Here is a 22,259-nt window from a genome sequence, read left to right as displayed (position 1 = left end):
GAGTAAAACTCATCCTCTCACGTCCCTGAATATCCCCTAGTTCTTTCCTCTACTACTTTTTAAAATAGTTATATTTATTTAACAAGACAAGAACAAATTCTTATTTACAATGACGGCCTAGGATCAGTGCGTTAAATGCCTTATCTGGGAGCAGAACGACAAGAGGACAAGTACATTAGGGTGTCTAGTTTGAGAAACAGATGCCTTATAAGTCCTCAACTGGCAGCTTCATTAAATAGTACCTGCAAAACACCAGTCTCAACGTCAACAGTGGCGACTCCGGGATCCTGGCCTTCTAGGCAGAGTTGCAAAGAACACAGACACTGGACAGACGAGCATCCAGCATTCACTGTTGACGTTGAGACTGGTGAGGCATCTACACCAGTAGAAATCCACTTTTCAAAAGAAAGATGACAGCCAAAGCTTACCCATGACATTGCACAACTATTTAAGTAAATAAGTCATCGTTTTAGTCAAAGTATGATATATTTGGCCTTGAAGTGACAAACCTGAACTGCCCACTTTGTGCAAATTCGTGCCAATGACGTGTATTTTCCTATGAAATGATGTGCACATCGTTTTTTGCTTACATTTCATTTCAGGCCTGGGTTATATTTGAATGGTACCACCCACCAGCACGGTATTATTTATGAATTAGAAACACCTGCGAAGTTCATGAGTCGCGACCGAACTGAGCAACATAATAGATCATCTTTGGCTATAGCAAAGATGTTGGATAAATGAAGATAGTTACTCAGGCCGTATACCATTGAAAATAAATAGTCAGTTCCGGTCTACTTAACAGGGTGGGTCTCTGATAGACACCAATGCAAAAACATCTGGGTCTGGTCTACTTTGTTCATTGACTTGCATTGATCCAGAAAAAAAAGAGCTTCCTAGCTTCCTCTTCCGTCTCTGGCTACAGCTTTCACCGTAGCCGACACCTGAGCCATGGACTAATTTTATTATAATCCTTTGGATAATTTGTCAAGTTTCACCTCTTTCTAATCTAGTCTGTATAAAAAAGATCCATATATATATATATATATATATATATATTTTTTACAAATGGTAAAATTGTGTGTGTGATGATTGCATTTTGTAACCCCGCTCTCCCTACAATAAAGGATTTGATTGGTGCAGCTAGAAATCACAAGTGTCTATCCTATAATGAAAAGGTGCCCGCAATAGACAATGTCATACACTTGTTAATCTATTTTGAGCTGTTGTTACATCAAGTATTGGTGTTTAGTTTTGTGTCTGATGCCCTCAGGGTGTTGTGACATAATTTGCAGTTTGCATCGTGAGCTAAGTCATTGTAGCACTTCCCCTACCTGTGAGAACCATGGCATGAGTCTACCAAATAGAACGGAGAAAAAACGTGTCTAGAGTCCAAACCTTTCTAGTCAGTTACAGAGGGAGGTGTTTAGTCCCGGGATCCTTAGCTTAGTGATGAGCTTTGAGGGCACTATGGTGTTGAACGCTGAGCTGTAGTTAATGAACAGCATTCTCACATAGGTGTTCCTTTTGTCCAGAGATTGCATAATCTGTGGATCTGTTGGGGAGGTATGCGAATTGGAGTGGGTCTAGGGTTTCCGGCATGATGGTGTTGATGTGACCAGCCTTTCAAAGCACTTCATGGCTACCAACTTGAGTGCTACGGGGCGGTAATCATTTATGCAGGTTCTCTTTGGCACAGGGACTATGTGTGTCTGTTTGAAACATGTAGGTATTACAGACTCTGTCAGGGAGAGGTTGAAAATGTCAGTTAAGACACTTGCCATTTTGTCCTCTTATGCTTTGAGTACACGTCCTAGTGACCAGTCTGGCCCATTGACTTTGTGAATGTTGACCTGTTTAAAGATCTTGTTCACATCGGCTATGGAGAGCGTGATCACACAGTTGTCTGGAACAGCTGGTGCTCTCATGCATGCTTCAGTGTTGCTTGCCTCAAAGCAAGCATAAAAGGCATTTAGTTTGTCTGGTAGGCTCGCGTCACTGGGCAGCTTGCGCCTGGGTTTTCCTTTGTAGTCCGTAAGAGTTTTCAAGCCCTGCCACATCCGATGAGCGTCAGAGCCAGTGTAGTGTCATTCAATCGTAGTCCTGTTTTGATGCCTTGCCTGTTTGATGGTTCGTCTAAGGGCATCAATCCATGTGGGAATCACCCACAATGTTCCCACCCCCCATTTTGTGAATATGTATTGGCATCCATCCTGTGTCATTCTTCAGAGGTGGATCCTAAACGATCATTTATCCCAAAGGACAGGAATTAAGTCGAACTAGGGGGTCTTTAATATCCTTCTACTTCTGTTTCATAAATCCACTTGAGCTGAAAGACATTTTGAACTGTTTTGCTGTGGCTGTATTCATCAATCAATCTAGCAAGAAGGCTATATTTTGAATAATGTCGGGGATGTCTGTGTTGCGAAATAGTTGATTTGGGGAGCTGTTTTTCTAAGGACCTGACAAAATGGGTAATGATGCAGCCGACCGCCGTATGGCGCCAAAGACCCAACTAATCGACAGAGAAGCATCTGATTGTCTTAGAACAGTTTGTTTTATTCTGAATTGTAAAACAATAAAATAAAATAAAACAATATAAGTCATGTAAACATATCATTATTAACCAGTAAATCTGGCGCCGGAAATATGGCACTGTAGTCTTAAAATAATTTATACTACATATTAAAGATTCATCCTGATCCAGTTCCTTTAAATGTCAAGCAACATGGACGCAGTGTTGCAGTGAAATCATCTCAAGCTAATTTGCTTAAAACAACTCAAACAACATAAAAATGTCATGCAACATCCAAATCCTGTCATACATCACATCATGGTTTCACAAATGATTAGTTTGTCCAACTGTTCGGTCATTTTAAATGTGTCAATATAGACAAAACATTGACTGCCAGACAATATTCATAAACCATAACTATCAATGATGTCAAGAATGATTATCTATGTTCTGTTTGACATGTCTTTTCATGTGTTGAAATGACAACTGAGAACATTTTGAGCAGGGGTTGAATCCAGTACAGGGAACAGAACCAAAAAACAGAAAAGAACAAAACAGAATCAGAATCAAAATAACATAATCAATACTGTTCCGGAAACAGAACCATTATTTTAAAAGCATGGAAGCAGTTAATAATGTTATTTTACGTTCCGGGCATTTTTTTCCAGTCTCACAAAAAACAACAAGACACCTATCCAAAGTCCCCACTCTGTCACTCAAAAACTGTCACTCTTTGCCATTGTGTGTGCACGCAACCTGCCCCTCCCCCTCCTCATCTTCAGCTTAGGCTATTGTAGCCTATTGACGTTACAAGCGTGATTCAGAAGATAGAGATCTTTTAATTAGAGAATAATGTATTAACTTTCTCATGCTAGTTATGGTATCATGTTTCACTTTGTATTTATTAACTACAAAAAGGTAAGAAGTGTTTTTAATTCCGGTGCCGCTTTGCACACACACACTAGTTAGGTAGCTACCTAGCTAGCTCTGGCCCAACGTTAAGCCAAAGTTCAAAGACGTTCTAAAGTTCCCCCATAGAAGCTGCTCCTTCGTAGGTATAATTATGTGGGCCTAATTCAGATAATGCATGTCATAACAAGATGCCAGGTCTCCTCCAACCCCTTTTGCACTCTCCCCACCAGCAAAATGTCAGTCGTATCTCATGCCCTACACTTGTCTGTCCATCGCGCATGAAAACAACTATAGCTTTAGCCTAGGCAGCACTATCTGCACTCATCTAGCACACTATCAGCTGCCTAAGCTACTATGGCTTGCCCGCTCCATAGCAAGCCGTTCTTTCTGCACTGATTGGTGAAGTAATTTAATGTCGAGCTAATGTAAAAACAAACATTGGATTTCAGAGGTTTAGAAAAAAACAGAAAGGAGGGGGGTTTCAGAACTTTATTTTGCAGGTCGGAAATAAAGCATTTTATGAAACGAAACGATTTTGGTTCCAGACTCCAGGTTTTGAACGACCCTTCCCCCCTTTTGTTCCATGCTGGTTGAAGACTAGCTAACTGGTAACTAGCTAACCCCAGACACAGAGGAACGGGGAAACCTATAAGTATCTTTGGCTAAGATGAAAAGGGAGCACCTGTAATTATATTTGCTGCAGTCACCCTTAAACTAGCTACCTAGCTATGTAAACCAAATATGATTTTGACTGTCAGGAACCAAACAGGCTTTCACAGCAAAGGTAGTTGACAACAGCCACACACACAAATGCATACACACACACACACCCCTACTCATTAGCTTGTAGTGCATTTTCCTCTGTCATCTGTTCTGTGTGTATAATAAAGTAAATAGACTAGCCAGTGCAGGGCTGTTGCTCTCTCTCTCTCTCTCTCTCTCTCTCTCTCTCTCTCTCTCTCTCTCTCTCTCTCTCTCTCTCTCTCTCTCTCTCTCTCTCTCTCTCTCTCTCTCTCTCTCTCTCTCTCTCTCTCTCTCTCTCCCCGCACACCCCATATCTCTCTCCCTCCCCCTCTCTCTTTCTCTCTCTGCAGTAGTGGAGGAGAGGATTCTCCAGTCGTTTTTCAATTACCTCAATTAACTTATTAATTACTTAGTCCTCTGAACGAAGAGACTAGTCATTGGTTCCGAACAACTGCCTCTGATTAATCATTGACTATATTCCCTATTGTAGGAAGAATGGTCAATCAAGGCAAGTCTTCAGGGTTATTTTACAGGTAATATGTCCTCTTACACGTCTTCTTGGTGTATGAACAATACATTTGCAGACGTGCAAACGTGCACATGCCCGCACAAGAACACGCACACACACACACACACACACACACACACACACACACACACACACACACACACACACACACACACACACACACACACACACACACACACACACACACACACACACACACACACACACACAAACAAACAAACATGTTATAGTATGAATACTGCCCCAGCAGAGTTGGGCCCAGTGTCATATTCCTCCACTATACAAACACCTTGCAATATTAAAACATGAGCTATGCCAAGGACAGCTGTTCAGTTTGACATCTATTTCATTTCTACCCCGTCTCTCCAACCCTGGGCTTTGACAGCTGTAGCATGCACTGAATCATTTAACGTGTGTGTTGGCGCATGTGTGTGTGCCTGAGTCTGTCAGAGTGTATGTCAGAGTCTGTGTGTGTCTGTATGTGTTTGTGTGTGAGTGTGCGCCATCAAATGTCTCTATCAATAAATTATGGACCAAGCTTGTAACATTTTTGATGATATCAGCTGCTATATAAATATTCACAATTAAATATTCAGAACTCTGAGGAAATATATTGGATTGAATAAAAGTATAAAAGTCAAACCAACTTACATCAGAAAAAATCATGAGAGCAAATTAGCATATCACCAAACTAGCCTCAATCAAAACCCTCTAAGTAGACTCATAACTGTCTATAGCTGATCTGAAAATGTGATGTAGCCTTTAAAGGATGGTGCAATCAATCGAAATGTAACGTTTCTTATATTACTTCATAAACAATCATCATGTACATTATTATCAGCAACTTTCAGTTGAATTTAGTTTTCCCAATTTGAGATTTTTAAACAATTCCTCTTCTTCAATATTCAGCAAACAAATTCCCTTTCATTTGGATTTACAGCATCACTATATCAAACAATTATATTAATACAACTTCAATAATTGCTATTACACACTGCACTATAGACCCCAATGTGCTGTCATTACTCAAACCTTTAGAGGAAACTTAAGGACAGGCACCACAGGCTGAATTTCTTTTTTAGCATCTGCCAATTTGTTGGTATTTTGGTCTATTAATATTCGTTTTTTAGACCCAAAAAATTAAATTTTAACCACATTCATGGACATACATCAATCATTTTAAAGATCAACACATTGAATTACACATAGTTTCAAAGCCCATTTCAGAGAGAATATTGCAAACGGGACTACATTTAGTAACATACTGTGAAGAGACGGTGATGGGGTCGAAATAGGCCTTTGTCGTTTTGTACTCTAATTCTAACTGCCATTTCCCGAAAGTCAGACTCTTCCCACATGCCAACACAATTTTATCAGCTTCAGAAGCATCTGCATTTACCAAATTGCATGTGGTTATCCTTGAATATATTATCCAGACTTGCCCAGAGGAAATGTTAATATGTTGTAAATGTTTTATCCTGGATTTTAAAAAATGGGAAAAATGTGCCAAAAATGTCTATAGTATTTTACAGATTGAAAGATGAGAAAAATATTTATCCACAATTTGCTCTGGAGAAGCCCGTTCCAGGAGTGTCTTAACAAAATGAAACACACATACACTATATATATACACAAGTGGACATGTGGACACACCTCAAATTAGTGTATTCGGCTATTTCAGCCACACACATTGCTGATAGGTGTATAAAATTGAGCACACAGCCATGCAATCTCCATAGAGATTAGCAGTAGAATTGCCTTACAGAAGAATGGCCTTACATTGGCATTGGAATGGCCTTACTGAAGAGCTCAGTGACTTTCAACGTGGCACCGTCATAGGATGACACCTTTCCAACAAGTCAGTTTATCAAATTTCTGCCCTCCTAGAGCTGCCCCGGTCAAATGTAAGTGCTGTTATTGTGAAGTGGAAACTTCTGAAGCAACAATGGCTCAGGCTCAAAGTGGTAGGTCACACAACGGGACCACTGAGTGCTGAAGTGCGTAAAAATCATCTCTCCTAGGTTGTAACACTCATTACAGAGTTCCAAACTGCCCCTGGAAGCAACGTCAGCACAATAACTGTTCATCAGGAGCTTCATTAAATGGGTTTCCATGGCCGAGCAGCCTCACACAAGCCTAAGATCACCATGCACAATGCCAATCGTTGGCTGGAGTGGTGTAAATCTTGCCGCAATTGGACTCTGGAGCATTGGAAACTGGCAGTCCGACGGATAAATCTAGATTTGGCGGATGCCAGGAAAATGCTAACTGCCCCAATGCATAGTGCAAACTGTAAAGTTTGGTGGAGGATGAATAATGGTCTGGGTCTGTTTTTCATGGTTCGGGCTACCCCTTCAGTTCCAGTGAAGGGACATCTTAATGCCCCCCATGCACAAAGCGAGGTCCATTCAGAGTTGGCTTGTCAGGATCGGTTTGGAAGAACTTGACTGGCCTGCACAGAGCCCTGAGCTCAACCCCATTAAACACCTTTTGGATGATTTGGAACGCCGACTGCGAGACAGGCCTAACCACCCAACATCAGTTCCGACCTCACTAATGCTCTTGTGGCTGAATGGAAGCAAGTCCCCGCAGCAATGTTCCAACATCTAGTGGAAAGCCTTCCCAGAAGAGTGGAGGCTGTTATAGCAGCAAAAGGTGACCAACTCCATTTTAATGTCCATGATTTTGGAATGAGATGTTCGACGAGCAGGTGTCCACATACTTTTGGTTAATATAGTGTATTTAGGCTGACTTCATCCAGTGTCCAGAAAAATGAATTTGCATGGTATGCAAATACGCATTTAGTGAGGTATTGCCTCGTTTGCATATTTTAATAAAATATATGTTAGAAAAAGTATTGTATTAATTCGGGTCTACATTCAAATGGTAAAAGTGATTGTGATATGATTTAAAAAATGGATCCCTATTAGGGTGTGGAATCCTGAGTATTCGGCTGAGTATTCTCGCATGTTTTTCCATTTCGCTACACTCGCATTAACATCTGCTAACCATGTGTATGTGACAAATACAATTTGATTTGCATACTCCCTTAACTATAAGACCTTCGGTTTGAAAAAAGAGAAACGCGTCAATAATACTGTTTGTCCATCTTGAGACGCCGTAGCCAGTATACACTTCCTCAAAGTAGTCAGAATGAATCTAAGATAATTTAAGAAATCTGTCATTAATTTTGACATTTTTGTAGAGGAGATCTTCTATCAATGAATTGACCAATGAATGATGAAGGGGTGTAGAACTTCGGCTTGCCTTGAGAATAAAATGTGTGTGCATCAAAAGCCGAAAAAACTCTTGCCGAAGACCAAAACTTCACAAAATGTTATCATAATAAGGGAAGCATGAGGACACCTTTTCAGGTGCTGAAGCCTTTGCACCCAAGCCTGTAGGGGGCCCAAGAGGCATTTTTTTACAACTATTATTTAAAAAATGTATCAAACACTAGAGAGCATAATTTAACCACAGAGTGTCAATAGTAAAAAAAATAACTGTGGATTAGGTTTTATCACAAGCACATACAATTAACTGCCAAAATAAAGGAAACACCAACAATACATATCTCATGAGGCCTTATTTTCAGGCCTAGCTTTACTCTAATGCAATGTCCTGAAACTCATGGTTTACAGGCTACATCAGGGCTGAACGTAAGGGTTGCAGAATTCCAGTAATTTTCTGGTAAAAAAAAAAGGATTTCCGGGATTTCTGGAAAACGTATCAGAATTTTGCAACCCTAACTGCAAGTCACATTATGTTGGCTTGCAAAGTGATGTGTAATTATATTTGGAATCTAGCCAGAGTTAGGATTTCCAAAAGTTGGAACTTGTAGTCACCCGCAACCTGCATTCATAATTACTGCCAGGATTAGATCCGTGTGAGGACTTGACTTTGAGTTCAATTTACTAGAAGTATTTGAGCTAAAAAGGCCTTTGGGTTTACAGTGTGTCTGACATGTTCAAGACAGTTTTTTAAACATAGCAGTGGCACAGAACAACCATCCACGATGGAGCAGAGATCAATCACAGCACAGTAAGTGACGATAGACAGAGAGGAAGGGAGGACTCCCCAAAACTCACCAGTCTGGTGACGATGGGTATCCCGAAATGCCAGATATGTTCGTTGAGCAGGCCGCTGTACACCACGTTGCCAAAAAGAGCAATGGTTCCCTGCTGCTTACACAAGCCAGTTCCTGGTTTGGTTTCTATGGAGATAGAAATACATGGTAGATAAATATCTTGGTTCATATGCAGAAATACATCAAATGTGATGTCATACAATATATTATAGAAAATAATGTAAAAAGATGAGAGAGAGACAGTGAAAGAGAGACAGAGCGACAGTGAAAGAGAGACAGAGAGACAGTGAAAGAGAGACAGAGAGACAGTGAAAGAGAGACAGAGAGACAGTGAAAGACAGACAGACAGACAGACAGACAGACAGACAGACAGACAGACAGACAGACAGACAGACAGACAGACAGAAAGAAAGAAAGAAAGAAAGAAAGAAAGAAAGAAAGAAAGAAAGAAAGAAAGAAAGAAAGAAAGGGAAGGAAGGAAAGAAAGAGAAATAAAGAAAAAGAAAGAAAGAAAGAAAGGGAAGGAAGGAAAGAAAGAGAAATAAAGAAAAAGAAAGAAAGAAATGGACTGAGTTAATAAACAGCAAACTTCCTGGACAGAGTTATTAGATAGGTCAGGGAGAGAGAAACACACAGGAAGAAAAAGATGGAGAGACAAACTATATTTTCACACACACAGGGAACAAAAGCAAGCATAAACACAGGCACACACACATGCACATCATTCATACATTGCCCAAAAACAAAAAGTGTAATGTTTATAAACCAGTGTCAGCTTAAAAGTAAAATGGAAGAGGACTTTACTGTTGTCTCATTGCATAAGAGAGGGATCCAGAGGATTTGTGTCTGTATAGCAGATAAATGCTGGGTTGTTTGGTATGTAAACTTAAAAAAGAGCCAGGTTGGGGTGTTGATTCTGGGAAATTGAGCATTGAACCACTGGGTCAGAAGATTGGAGACATGGGGTAATAGGGGTGGGTCTTTCAGATAGTTATTTTTGGCCACCTGTGAGAGTAATTGTCATTCCAGTTTATCTGTTCAGTTGTTTTGTCAACATATTTTAAGGTTGAGCACAGACACTTTCGTAGCTTTAACAAAGCTTAAATAATGATAATAATTTGATATTAAAGTCTGTATTGTGGTTAGCTATACATTTTCAATGTACAAACTTACGATGAACAGGAATGAAGTTTACTCTCATGGGTGGCCAAAAATATCTATCTGAAAGCTACACCCCCAACCCAAATATGGGTCAATTTAGCCATTTATTGGGCTTTTATTCACTTTTTCATGCCCGAGTTCTAAATATCTCTAACAGTACCCCCAGTGTGAGTTTTCTCATGCACATGATGTCAGAAATGTCTCACTATTCTAAAATGCGATTGTTATGCAACAGGAAAGTTAAACCGTGCTGCCCTCAAACCAAGACACGCTGCCTGCTAATTGTCTAGAGGCTATGTTTCAAATTGACATGATTTTCTAAGAACAGTTTGAAATGAGGTGTTCTCAGCCTCCTCATTAATTCACATAGAAGTTGCCCATTTCACTGTAGCGGACGATGTACGTTTGAGGCATGATATGCTAATGTAAGGCGAGGATAAGCTAGATGAGCTGGACAAACTTCTCTCTTCGAAGAGAGCCCAAGCACTCTCCCAGTGTTTCTTCAGGTTAAGTATGCAGACATTTGTACATCTCCAGTCAGAATAGAACCTCCCCGAACTTTTCTCCCCTGACACATTTTCCAGCTGGCTCCCGCATTGTCTTCATTGTTATTTGCCTTACTAATAATTACTCTATTATTATACCTAATTGTGCTTATGTAGTTACATGTTTCTATTAATTCTGCAAAACAATGCAAATGCTAATGGCATCAAATAAGTATTAGCTTGTGTTTTATCCTTTGAAGCTGTTCTGGCATTATCATGACCATTGCACTGGCCTGTGTATTAATTTGGCCTGATTAGCTTAGCTCTACCCTGCCCCATGTGGAGTCCTTGTGGAGCCCTTCAGTTACTGTGCTACTTCATTGTAATATTGTTTTAATGCTATATCCTGGTATATTATTTTATTTGATAATAATCCCGCTTTATTCTGTATTTTAAGAAACCACACACACACACACACACACACACACACACACACACACACACACACACACACACACACACACACACACACACACACACACACACACACACACACACACACACACACACACACACACACACACACACACACACACACACAGGGAGGATGAGGGAGTGGGGAGGTGTGTGAGATATTGTCAATATAATTGCACAATGGACCTGTATACGTCCAATAAATAAATAAAAACTTGTTCAGTAATCATTTCACTTGTTGCTTATAGCCTACTGCCGTGTGCGCATTGCTGCAATTATACATAAAATGGCTTAAACCCTGAGTTGTCCTTATGTTAGATCCTGATCTGGCTATGACATATGGCTGTGGGCTACACTAGTTTATATAGCAGACAAGATTCACTGAGAATTCCATGGCATTATTTGATACTATTTTATAGTATGAAGAATACAATTGAACAAAGCTGAAAACATTAGAAGGGCAATTTTCTCCAAACCATTTGAGGGAGTGCACACATGCGGCTATTCTATGTTCAGCTGTTAACAAAGAAACAGGTACTCCTATGTGCTTAATTTAGTTAGTTATGTTACTCCAGTTGTGGTCCCAATTATTAGGCTATATGTTTGGATTTTGAATACATTCTTAGGCTGATTGATGTGACTCTAATGATGATTTGAAAAAAGTTGCATGAAAGGCGTGTGCTCTGCTTTGTTTTTTTTAATGCAGGCTGTACACACTTCATCAGTCTCTCATTCACAATTTTACAAACACTTGATAATGCCTTGAATTACCCAACGGGATCCCCTTTGTGCAGCTGTAGAGCCCCCTATAAAAATACATGCCTTTTGCTGCCAGTGGCTGAACTCCTTTCTCCCTGTGTGCTGCATGCTCCGAAGCACATCTCACTCACATGGCCCTCTGTCACCTGATATGGTCTTTCTCACAGGCTACAAGTGAAGATAGACACATTGGGGATGCAACTGCATGCGTACTAATTAAATTCCGAGGTGCATATTGAACATATTGGAAGAACACATTTTCTTTGTCAGCCAACAAAAATACAGCAAAAGCACTAGTCTATGTCAATCTACTGTCCCCCATAGTACAAAAACTATTGACCTATTCTATTCTGTGTGAGAAATAAATATTCCAAACATGGCCTTGGACAGTTGTGGGATGCGATAGATCCCAAATTAATACAATCACTAGCATCCTAAAAACTATTTTAGACAATGAGTCTGACGCAACAGATCAGAACATTTAGCTTAAATTGTTGATAAACTATAACTATTTCTTCACATTATATTCAAATCAAATTGTATTAGTCACATGCGCCGATTACAACAGGTGTAGGTAGACCTTACAGTCAAATGCTTACTTACGAGCCCCTGACCAACAATTAATTAAAAAAAAATAAGAATAAGAAAGAAAAATAATGAGTAATTAAACAGCAGCAGTAAAATAACAATAGTGAGACTATATACAGGGGGGCACCAGTTAGTTGAGGTAATATGTACATGTAGGTAGAGTTATTAAAGTGACTATGCATAGATGATAACAACAGAGAGCAGCAGTGGTGTAAAAGAAGGGGGGCAAAGCAAATAGTCTGGGTAGCCATTTGATTAGGTGTTCAGGAGTTTTATGGCTTGGGGGTAAAAGCTGTTTAGAAGCCTCTTGGACCTAGACTTGGTGCTCTGGTACGACTTGCCGTGTGGTAGCAGAAAGACCAGTCTATGACCAGGGTGGCTAGGGTCTTTGACAATTTTTAGGGCCTTCCTCTGACACCGCTTGGTATAGAGGTCCTGGATGTCAGGAAACTTGGCCCCAGTGATGTACTGGGCCATTCGCACTACCCTCCTGTAGTGCCTTGTGATCGGAGGCCAAGCAGTTGCCATACCAAGCAGTGATGCAACCAGTCAGGATGCTCTCGGTGGTGCAGCTGTATAAATCCTTTTGAGGATCTGAGGACCCATGCCAAATCTTTTCAGTCTCCTGAGGGGGAATAGGTTTTGTCGTTCCCACTTCACGACTGTCTTGGTGTGTTTGGATCATGTGAGTTTGCTGGTGATGTGGACACCAAGGAACTTGAAGCTCTCACCCTGCTCCACTACAGCCCCGTCGATGGGAACGTATTCCACAATCATCTCCTTTGTTTTGATCACATTGAGGGAGAGGTTGTTGTCCTGGCACCACCCGGCCAGGTCTCTGACCTCCTCCCTATAGGCTGTCTTTTGTTGTCGGTGATCAGGCATACCACTGTTGTGCCGTCTGCAAACTTAATGATGGTGTTGGAGTCGTGCCTGGCCGTGCAGTCATGAGTGAACAGGGAGGACTTAGCACGCATCCCTGAGTTGAGGATCAGCATGGCGGATGTGTTGTTACCTACCCTTACCACCTGGGGGCGGCCCGTCAGGAAGTCCAGGATCCAGTTGCAGAAGGAGGTGTTTAGTCCCAGGGTCCTTAGCTTATTGATGAGCTTTGAGAGCACTATGGTGTTGAACGCTGAGCTGTAGTCAATGAATAGCATTCTCACATAGGTGTTTCTTTTGTCCAAGTGGGAAAGGGCAGTGTGGAGTGCAATAGAGATTGCATCATCTGTGGATCTGTTTGTGCGTTATGCAAATTGGAGTGGGTCTAGGGTTTCTGGGATAATGGTGTTGATGTGAGCCATGACCAGCCTTTCAAAGCATTTCATGGCTACAGACGTGAGTGCTACGGGTCAGTAGTCATTTCGGCAGGTTACCTTAATGTTTTTGGGCACAGGCACTATGGTGGACTGCTTAAACATGTTGGTACTACAGACTCAGACGGAGAGGTTGAAAAGGTCAGTGAATACACTTGCCAGTTGGTTAGCGCATGCTCGCAGTACACGTCCTGGTAATCCGTCTGGCCCTGTGGCCTTGTGAATGTTGACCTGTTTAAAGGTCTTACTCACATCGGCTGTGGAGAGAGGGATCACACATTTGTCTGTGTGGTGCTGGTGCTCTCATGCATGTTTCAGTGTTATTTTCCTCAAAGCGATTATATAAGTAGTTTAGCTCGTCTGGTAGGCGCGTGTTACTGGGCAGCTCTCGGCTCTTCTTCCATTTGTAGTCTGTAACGGTTTTCAAGCTCTGCCACATCCTATGAGCATCAGAGCCGGTGTCGTACGATTTGATCCAAGTCCTGTATTGACGATTTTCCTGTTTGATTGCTTGTCGGAGGGCATAGCGTGATTTCTTTTAAGCTTCCGGGTTAGAGTCCCACTCCTTGAAAGCAGCAGCTCTAGCCTTTAGCTCAGTACAGATGTTGCTTGTAATCCATGGCTTTTAGATGGGGTATGTACGTACAGTCACTATGGGGATGATGTCATCGATGCACTTATTGATGAAGCCAGTGACTGATGTGGTGTACTCCTCAATGCCATTGGAGGAATCCCGGAACACATTCTAGTCTGTGCTATAAAAACAGTCCTGTAGTTTAGTATCTGCTTCATCTGACCACTTTCTTTTATTGATCTCGTCACTGGTGCTTCCTGCTTTAATTTTTGCTTGTAGGCGGGAATCAAGAGTATAGAATTATGGTCAGAATTGCCAAATGGAGAGCGAGGGAGAGCTTTGTGGGGCAGCAGGGTAGCCTAGTGGCTAGAGCATTGGGCTAGTAACCGGAAGGTTGCGAGTTCAAACCCCCGAGCTGCAAAGGTACAAATCTGTCGTTCTGCCCCTGAACAGGCAGTTAACCCACTGTTCCCAGGCCGTCATAGAAAATAAGAATTTGGTCTTAACTGTCTTGCCTGGTTAAATAAAGGTAAAATTGTATGCGTCTCTGTGTGTGGAGAAAAGGTTGTCCAGAGTTTTTTTCCTAAGGTTGCACATGCTGATAGAAATTTGGTACAATGGATTTAAGTCCCCCCGGCTACTAGGATTGCCGCCTCTGGGTGAGTGTCTTCTTGTTTGCTTATAGTGGAATACAGCTCATTCAATGCTGTCTTAGTGCCAGCCTCTGACTGTGGTGGTATGTAAAACATACAGATGAAAACTCTCTAGGTAGATAGTGTGGTCTACAGCTTTTTTCTTTTTTTTAACCTTTATTTAACTAGGCAAGTCAGTTAAGAACAAATTCTTATTTTCAATGACGGCCTAGGAACAGTGGGTTAAATGCCTGTTCAGGGGCAGAACGACAGATTTGTACCTTGTCAGCTCGGGGATTTGAACTTGCAACCACTCTAACCACTAGGCTACCCTGCCGCTTATCATGAGATACTCTACCTCAGGCGGCAATAGATCGAGACTTAGATATCGTGCACTAGCTGTTATTTATAAAAATAGATAGTCCGCCGTCCCTTGTCTTACCAGACGCCACTGTTCTATCCTGCCGGTGCAGCGTATAACCAGCCAGCTGTATGTTGATAGTGTCATCATTCAGCCACGACTCCGTGAAGCATAAGATATTACAGTTTTGAATGTCCCGTTGGGAGTGTAATCTTCCGCGTAGGTCATCTATTTTATTGTCCAAACATTGCAGGTTTGCTTGCAGATTGGAAGGAAGTGGGGGTTTATTCGATCTCCTACGAATTCTCAGAAGGCAGCCCGCCCTACAGCCCCTTTTTCTCCGCCTCCTCTTCACGCAAATCACGGGGATCTGGGCCTATTCCCGAGAAAGCAGTATACCGTTTGCGTCGGGCTTGTCAGACTCTTAAAGGAAAAAAAGGATTCTGCCATTCATAAGAGATGGTAGCGGCAACATTATGTACAAAATAAGTAAAAAAAGAAGTTACAAACAATCAACAACAACAAAAAATCAGTTGGGGGCACCTAAAACGTCTGCCTTCTTTTCGTAAAATTTAATGGAAAAGTATAAGCCATTTTACGTATAAGTGCAGCAATGCACACACAGCAGTAGGCTATATGAATGAATGTTTCATTAGTGGGAAAACACCATTATCAAATGCGATAATGCATGTAATGCTTTCATTAAAAAGGTGCATTTTTATGGTGAAAATTATCTTACTCAAACTTGAAACTCACGTGCTGCTTATATGCAATTTTAGTCTCTACACCCATTGTGAAGCGGATTAATGAGCTTAATTTTAAGAATTGATTTGGCCTATGGGCTAGGCTACATGAGGTATGGGACAAAAAAAGGTATTCATTGTTTCTTGCCTTACGCTGGGCATCATTCAAAAGCGATAGTATATAAATCACAAGTTATAGGCTAATATTGTCATCCATCAGAGTATTCTTAATTTAGCCTTGTCTTTACATATACAAAATAGTATTTGTGAAATTTGTTTTGATTTAGAACGGACCACTACCAATCTCAAAACAGGGGCAAGGGAAAAAATACATTTCATCTATACACTTAAAAAGTGAATGGATGACGCATTTCCCGGGGTTCATTTTCTTGCCAGACAAGTAGTACTTCTGTTGTAAAGAGAAACAATATGCTTAATATTAGGAAAGAGGAGAAATAAATATAGTAGGCCTAGCCTATCAAAAGCTGATGGGAGCCTATAGAAAAGTTTCGCAATATCAGCTCATGAGTTTTGATTATATTTTAAGATTACATTGGTATCAGAGTGACGAGAGGGACCTCAAAGTGCTGTGTAGCAGGCAGTTAGCAAGTTTGTTAGGCTACTAATGACCATCAGCAGCATCAGAGCTTGGAGAAGCCTAATTACCGTGACTAAACGGTCACGTGGAATTTGACGGCCTTCATGACTCGTGATCGCCGTGATCGCTGGTAATACGGTCACGTAACAGTGATGTGATTGGCTGCCGGTGTGGTAATACTGCTAATTTGACTCCACCAATGGTTTGTTTATATAGCAGGTTACAATAAATAATGTGGCAGGTTAGGAGAACTAACTAACTAACTAACAAGGTTAAGAGAATGAGTTAAGGTTAGGAAAATGGTTAGGGTTAGGCTTAGCTACAACGCTACAGTTGTCGACTACTGTGGTCCCGGACACGACCACTCGATAGAGCTTTTGTAGGCCAAGCTACTCCATCTAGCCATAACAGTAGACAAACCATCTGTGGTGACAAATCAATATATTAACACCACCACAGGCCACTTGTATCAATAAATCACAATCAGAAAATGGTTTGTGTGGATAAAAATGTCTTTATTTACTCAATTAAAGTGATTTACTCAATTATTTAGATCACCAGTAAGCTCACCCATGATGTTATGAATTGTAAGTAGTAATCACTATTAGCTAATTCGTATTATGGTTTGTATCAGCAGAGAATTGACAAAATCTGACATCTTCTGTTAGTTCACACTCTACTCAGTTACCGCTAGAACTAATGTAGCCAACATTTTCCGATTTGGATGAGAATTGTTTTATGCTTTGCTACTTCTGTGATTGTCTGAACATTGCATCCAAAAATATACTGCTCACATTGAGGACATAACATTGTAAAGTGTCACACCATGATCAATTTCACCTGTCAGGGTGTCTCCACCCCCTCCAGGTGACGCTTGTTTTACCCAGTGTATATATCCCTGTGTTTTCTCTCTGTGCCAGTTCGTCTCGTTTGTTCTAAGTCAACCAGCGGTTTTTCCCATACGCCTGCCTTTGCTATTCTCCCGGTTTTGACCCTTGCCTGTCCTGGACTCTGTACCCCCCTGTCTGACCATTTTGCCTGCCTTGACCACGAGCCTTTCTGCAACTCTGTACCTCCCGGACTCTTTGGAAGGGCTCAGTTCCTTGACGGAATGCTACGACCATGTTAGATCAGAGGCTGCCTGCCACCGCTGGAAAAAAAAAAAAAAACAATCACCCAGTAATTTTTTTCCCCCTATCTTTGGTGAGTTGGTACAGCCTATCCCGGCTCCCCGATAAGCCCTCTTACCACCTCCAGAGTGATATTTGGTGAATCCTGGTGCCTGCCGAGGTTTTCTTTCTCAGTGCTTGCTTATTTTTGAGCTGCAGCCATCTTAGTTTCCTTCAGACCGATCGAAGATTGCGTATATCATTACTCTAATGTCGGGAAGGGCGCTCTCCTGGGATACGGCAGTTTGGGAGCAACAATCTGCCATTTGTGGTCATCTGGAGGAATTTATGGCAGAGGTGAGAAAGGTATCTGGGAGAAAGGCGGCCAGTAAACAGCTTGACTTGCATCAAAACTCCCTTAGTGTGGCAGACTACGCGGTTGATTTTTGCACGTTGGTCGCCGAGAGTGTTTGGAATCCAGAGTCTCTTTTTGATACTTTTCTGCAAGGATTATCTAAGGATGTAAAGGATGAGTTAGCTGCTCGGGAATTACCGGTGGACTCGACTCCCTTATCGTCCTAACCATCAAAATCAATGGACGCCTAAGGGAACGTAGGACTGAGGTCTGGTCTCGGACACACTCGGGCACCCGCTATGGCTCGTTCACCTTCGAGGGAATAAAGAGGTTCGAGGTTTATAAAGGCAGATTTTACAAGATGTTTAGAAGTGAGTTGGATACTCCTGAACCAATGCAGTTGGGTTGTCAGTTGGGAAATGCTCACGGAGGATGAACAGTAATGCTTGTCTGTACTGTGGAGGGGCAGGACATTTTGTTACCTGCCCTATTAGGAAAACCTTGTCCTTAGTGGGTACCAGCAATCTGGTGAGTCAGACTGGGAATTCCATAATTCCCATCACCCGCACACCCTTTTTTGTGCTTTTGCTGTGGGGAGACCAATCCAAGTCTCTCCAAGTGCTCATTGACTCTGGAGCTGATGAATGTCTTATGGAAGCCAAGATAGATTCAGAGCTTGGTATTCCCACTCAGCCTCTCTCTGTGCCAATGGATGCTAGGCCACTGGACAGCTGCTCTATAGGGGAAGTCACCCATAGTGCCTGTTCAATTCCGGGTTTCTGGTAACCACAGTGAGACCATGGTTCCTCCTCATTGCATTTCTCCATGTTCCAGTTGTTTTGGGATTGTCCTGGCTACTGTCACGCCCTGGTCTATATTTATTATGTTTATCTTCATTTATTGGGTCAGACCAGGGTGTGACATGGGTTTATTTGTGGTGTGTTTCGTCTTGGGGTTGTGTGGGGTGTATAGCATAGTCATTGGCTGCCTGAGGCGGTTCTCAATCAGAGTCAGGTGATTATCGTTGTCTCTGATTGGGAACCATATTTAGGTAGCCATATTCTTTGTGTGTTTCGTGGGTGATTTTCCTTAGTGTCCTTGTTCCTGTCTCTATGTCAGTTTTACACTACTATAGGCTGTTTCGGTTTTCGTTACGTTCTTTATTTGTATTGATTCGTGTTTTACGTTTTTTCATTAAACATGGATCGCAATCTACACGCTGCATTTTGGTCCGACTCTCCTTTGCCTACAGAAAACCGTAACAGCTACAAAAACACAATCCTGTGATTGACTGGACCACGAGCTCCATCCTGGGTTGGAGCCCATTTTGACATTCCCATTGCCTTCAAGCAGCACAGCCTTCCCCAAGTCGTCTTCCTCAGGACGTTAGCAAGACTGTGGATGCCATTCCCACTGAGTACCATTACCTCTCTGAGTTCTCTCGGAGTTGCTGCTTCCCTTCCCCCGCGCCGTCCTTATGACTGTGCCATTGATCTTCTCCCAGGCACTACACCACCTCGGGGTCAGTTGTATTCTCTGTCCGGACCAGAGACCAAAGCTATGGAGGAATACATAGAGGAGTCTCTGGCCACTGGGGCCGTCCGTTCGTCTGCAACTCCTGCCGGAACAGGGTTTTTCTTTGTGGAGAAGGACAAGACCCTGCGTCCGTGCATTGACTACCATGGACTTAACAACATTGCTGTCAAGAATCGTTACCCCCCTACCCCTCTCCTCAGCATTTGAACCTCTCCAGGAGGCCACCATATTTTCCAAGCTGGACCTTCAAAATGCCTGCCACCTGGTTCGAATATGCGGGGGGGGGATGAGTGGAAGACAGCCTTCAACACAGCCAGTGGACATTATGAGTACGAGGTCGTGCCATTTGGACTCCCCAATGCCCCTGCTGTTTTTCAGGTTTTGGTCAATGATGTGCTTCGGGACATGCTAAACCGGTTTGTGTTCGTGTACCTTGATGACATCCTGTTTTTTTTCTTCCCCCGATCTGCACAAGAACATGTTCTTCATGTCAGACAGGTCCTTCAGTGCCTCCTGGAGAACCAACTGTTCGTGAAAGCCGAGAAGTGTGAGGTCCACCTCTCTACTATCAACTGTCTGGGATATGTCACTGCTGAGGGCAATGTTCAGATGGATCCTAGAAAGGTGAAAGCAGTGGTTGATTGGCCTCAACAAACATCCAGGGTGCAGTTGCAACGGTTTCTTGATTATGTAAACTTCCTCCGCCGTTTCATTGGGACTACAGCACCCTGGCGGCCCCCCTCTCAGCACTCACCACTCCCAAGATACCGTTCAAATGGTCTCCAGCTGTCGACAAAGCCTTTGTGAGCCTGAAGCATTGGTTCACAACAGCACCCATCCTCATCCATCCGGATCCCTTGCGTCAATTTGTGGAGGAAGTTGATGCTTCGGATGTTGGCGTGGGGGCCATCCTGTCCCAGCAATCTGCCCAGGACCAGAAGCTTCATCTCTGTGGCTTCCTATCCCATCATCACAATCCTGCAGAGAGGAACTACGATGTAGGCAATTGATAACTCCTGGCGGTTAAGGTGGTGTTGGAAGAGTGGCTGGAATGCGTAGAACAGCCATGTTTGGTCGGGACCGACCATAAAAACTTGGAATCTCAGTACAGCCAAGCGCTTCAACTCCAGGCAGGCTCGGTGGGCTCTCCAGTTTACCAGATTCAATTTCACCATTTCCTACCACCCAGGGTCAAAGAATGTGAAGTCTGACACTCTCCCACCTATACAGTTCCTCTGCCACACCCACACCCTCAACCATTCTCCCTACCTCATGCCTTGCTGCCACTGTGAATTAGGGTATTGAGAACCTGGTTCATAAGGCGCAAAGCTCCCAGCCTGGACCAGAAGGGGGCCCAGCTAACCGGCTGTTTGTCCCTAACCCAGTCCGGTCCCGGATCCTGGAATGGGCTCATTCCTCCAGGCTGACCTGTCATCCAGGGTCCCGCCGTACACTAGTCTTCCTCCGATAACGTTTCTGGTGGCCCACCATGGTTCCTAATGTCTCTGCCTTTGTTGCCACATGCAGTGTGTGCTCAGAACAAGACTCCACGGCAAGCTCTTTCTGGCCTACTGCAGCCACTACCAGTCCCTCATTGTCCCTGGTCTCATATCTCTGGACTTTGCCACTGGGCTCCCTCTGTCTGATGTCAACACTGTCATTCTGATGGTAGTCGACCGGTTCTGCAAGGCTGCCCATTTCAGCCACCTCCTCAAACTACCTTCTGCCAAGGAGACGGCCCAGCTTATTGTGCAGATCCATGGAGACATGGTCTCCGATCAGGGTTCTCGTCTCAGTTCTGGAAGGCATTCTGCACCCTTATTGGGTTGCCGGCCAGGTCGTCGGCCAGCCTGTCATTCGGATTCCATCCCCAAACTAACGGTCAGTCGGAGCGAGCCAACCAAGACCTGGAAACCACCCTGAGATGCCTGGTCTCAACCAATCCCACTTCCTGGAGCCGACAACCAGATTGGGTGACGTATGCCTGGATCACCCTTCCCTGTTCGCCCACAGGACTCCCTCCATTTGAGTGCTCCAATGGGGTATCAGACTCCACTCTTCCCGGAACAAGAACAGGAGGTCAGCATACCCTCGGCCCAGATGTTTGTCCACGGTTGTCGATGTTCCTGGAGAAGAACCAGGGCGGCTATTCTCAAGAACTCCTCCAGGTATCGCCGACAAGCGGACTGTCGCAGGACCCCAGCTCCCCGATACCGCATTGGGCAGAGGGTATGGCGATCCACATGGGACCTGCCCCTTTGGGTAGAGTCCCGCAAACTGTTTCATTGGTCCTTTTCCCATTTGCAGAGTCCTGAGTTCCACTGCTGTCCATCTTGTGTTACCCCATACCCTCCGTATTCACCCTACTTTCCATGTGTCTAAGATTAAGCCCATGTCTCAGTTATTTGTCTTCTGTCCCCAGGCCCAGCCCCCCCCCCCCCCGTGTCATTGATGGCCATCCGGCCTACACATTGTAAAATGTCTCCTGGGTGTTCGACCACATGCAGGGGTTTCCAGTACCTGGTTGACTGGGAGGGTTATGGCCCGGAAGAGAGGTGCTGGGTTCCGGCTAGACACATCCTGGATCTAGCCCTCATCACCGACTTCCACCGCTGACACCCCGGTCAACCAGGTATGCACCCAGGTATGATGCCAGGTGGCGTCCCTAGGGGGGAAGGGAAACTTTTTTTCCCCCCCTGTACTCCTGACTTTCTTTTTTTCTAGTCCTCCCGGTTTTGACCTTTGCCTGTTCTGGACTCTGTACCCTCCTTCCTGCAACTC

The 22,259-nt window shown here is 43.2% G+C and overlaps 1 protein-coding gene across 6 annotated transcripts in view; it reads right to left on the bottom strand.

The window, feature by feature from the left end:
• The window catches only part of LOC135512079 (RNA binding protein fox-1 homolog 3-like), a 798,827-nt gene that overhangs the window by 231,437 nt on the left and 545,131 nt on the right, over window positions 1–22,259 (bottom strand). For 5 of the 6 annotated variants that reach the window (XM_064933724.1, XM_064933720.1, XM_064933725.1 and 2 more), the window contains exon 1: window positions 8,789–9,101. In XM_064933724.1, the coding sequence (XP_064789796.1) occupies window positions 8,789–8,956 (168 nt within the window). In that variant the 5' untranslated portion in view covers window positions 8,957–9,101. Of the gene's footprint in view, window positions 1–8,788; window positions 9,102–22,259 lie in introns of those variants that run through there. The other variant, XM_064933722.1, reaches the window with a different exon arrangement.

Source organism: Oncorhynchus masou, chromosome 24 (assembly GCF_036934945.1).
Source record: "Oncorhynchus masou masou isolate Uvic2021 chromosome 24, UVic_Omas_1.1, whole genome shotgun sequence".
NCBI lineage: Eukaryota > Metazoa > Chordata > Actinopteri > Salmoniformes > Salmonidae > Oncorhynchus > Oncorhynchus masou.
This window is presented reverse-complemented; position numbering and strand designations above follow the sequence as displayed.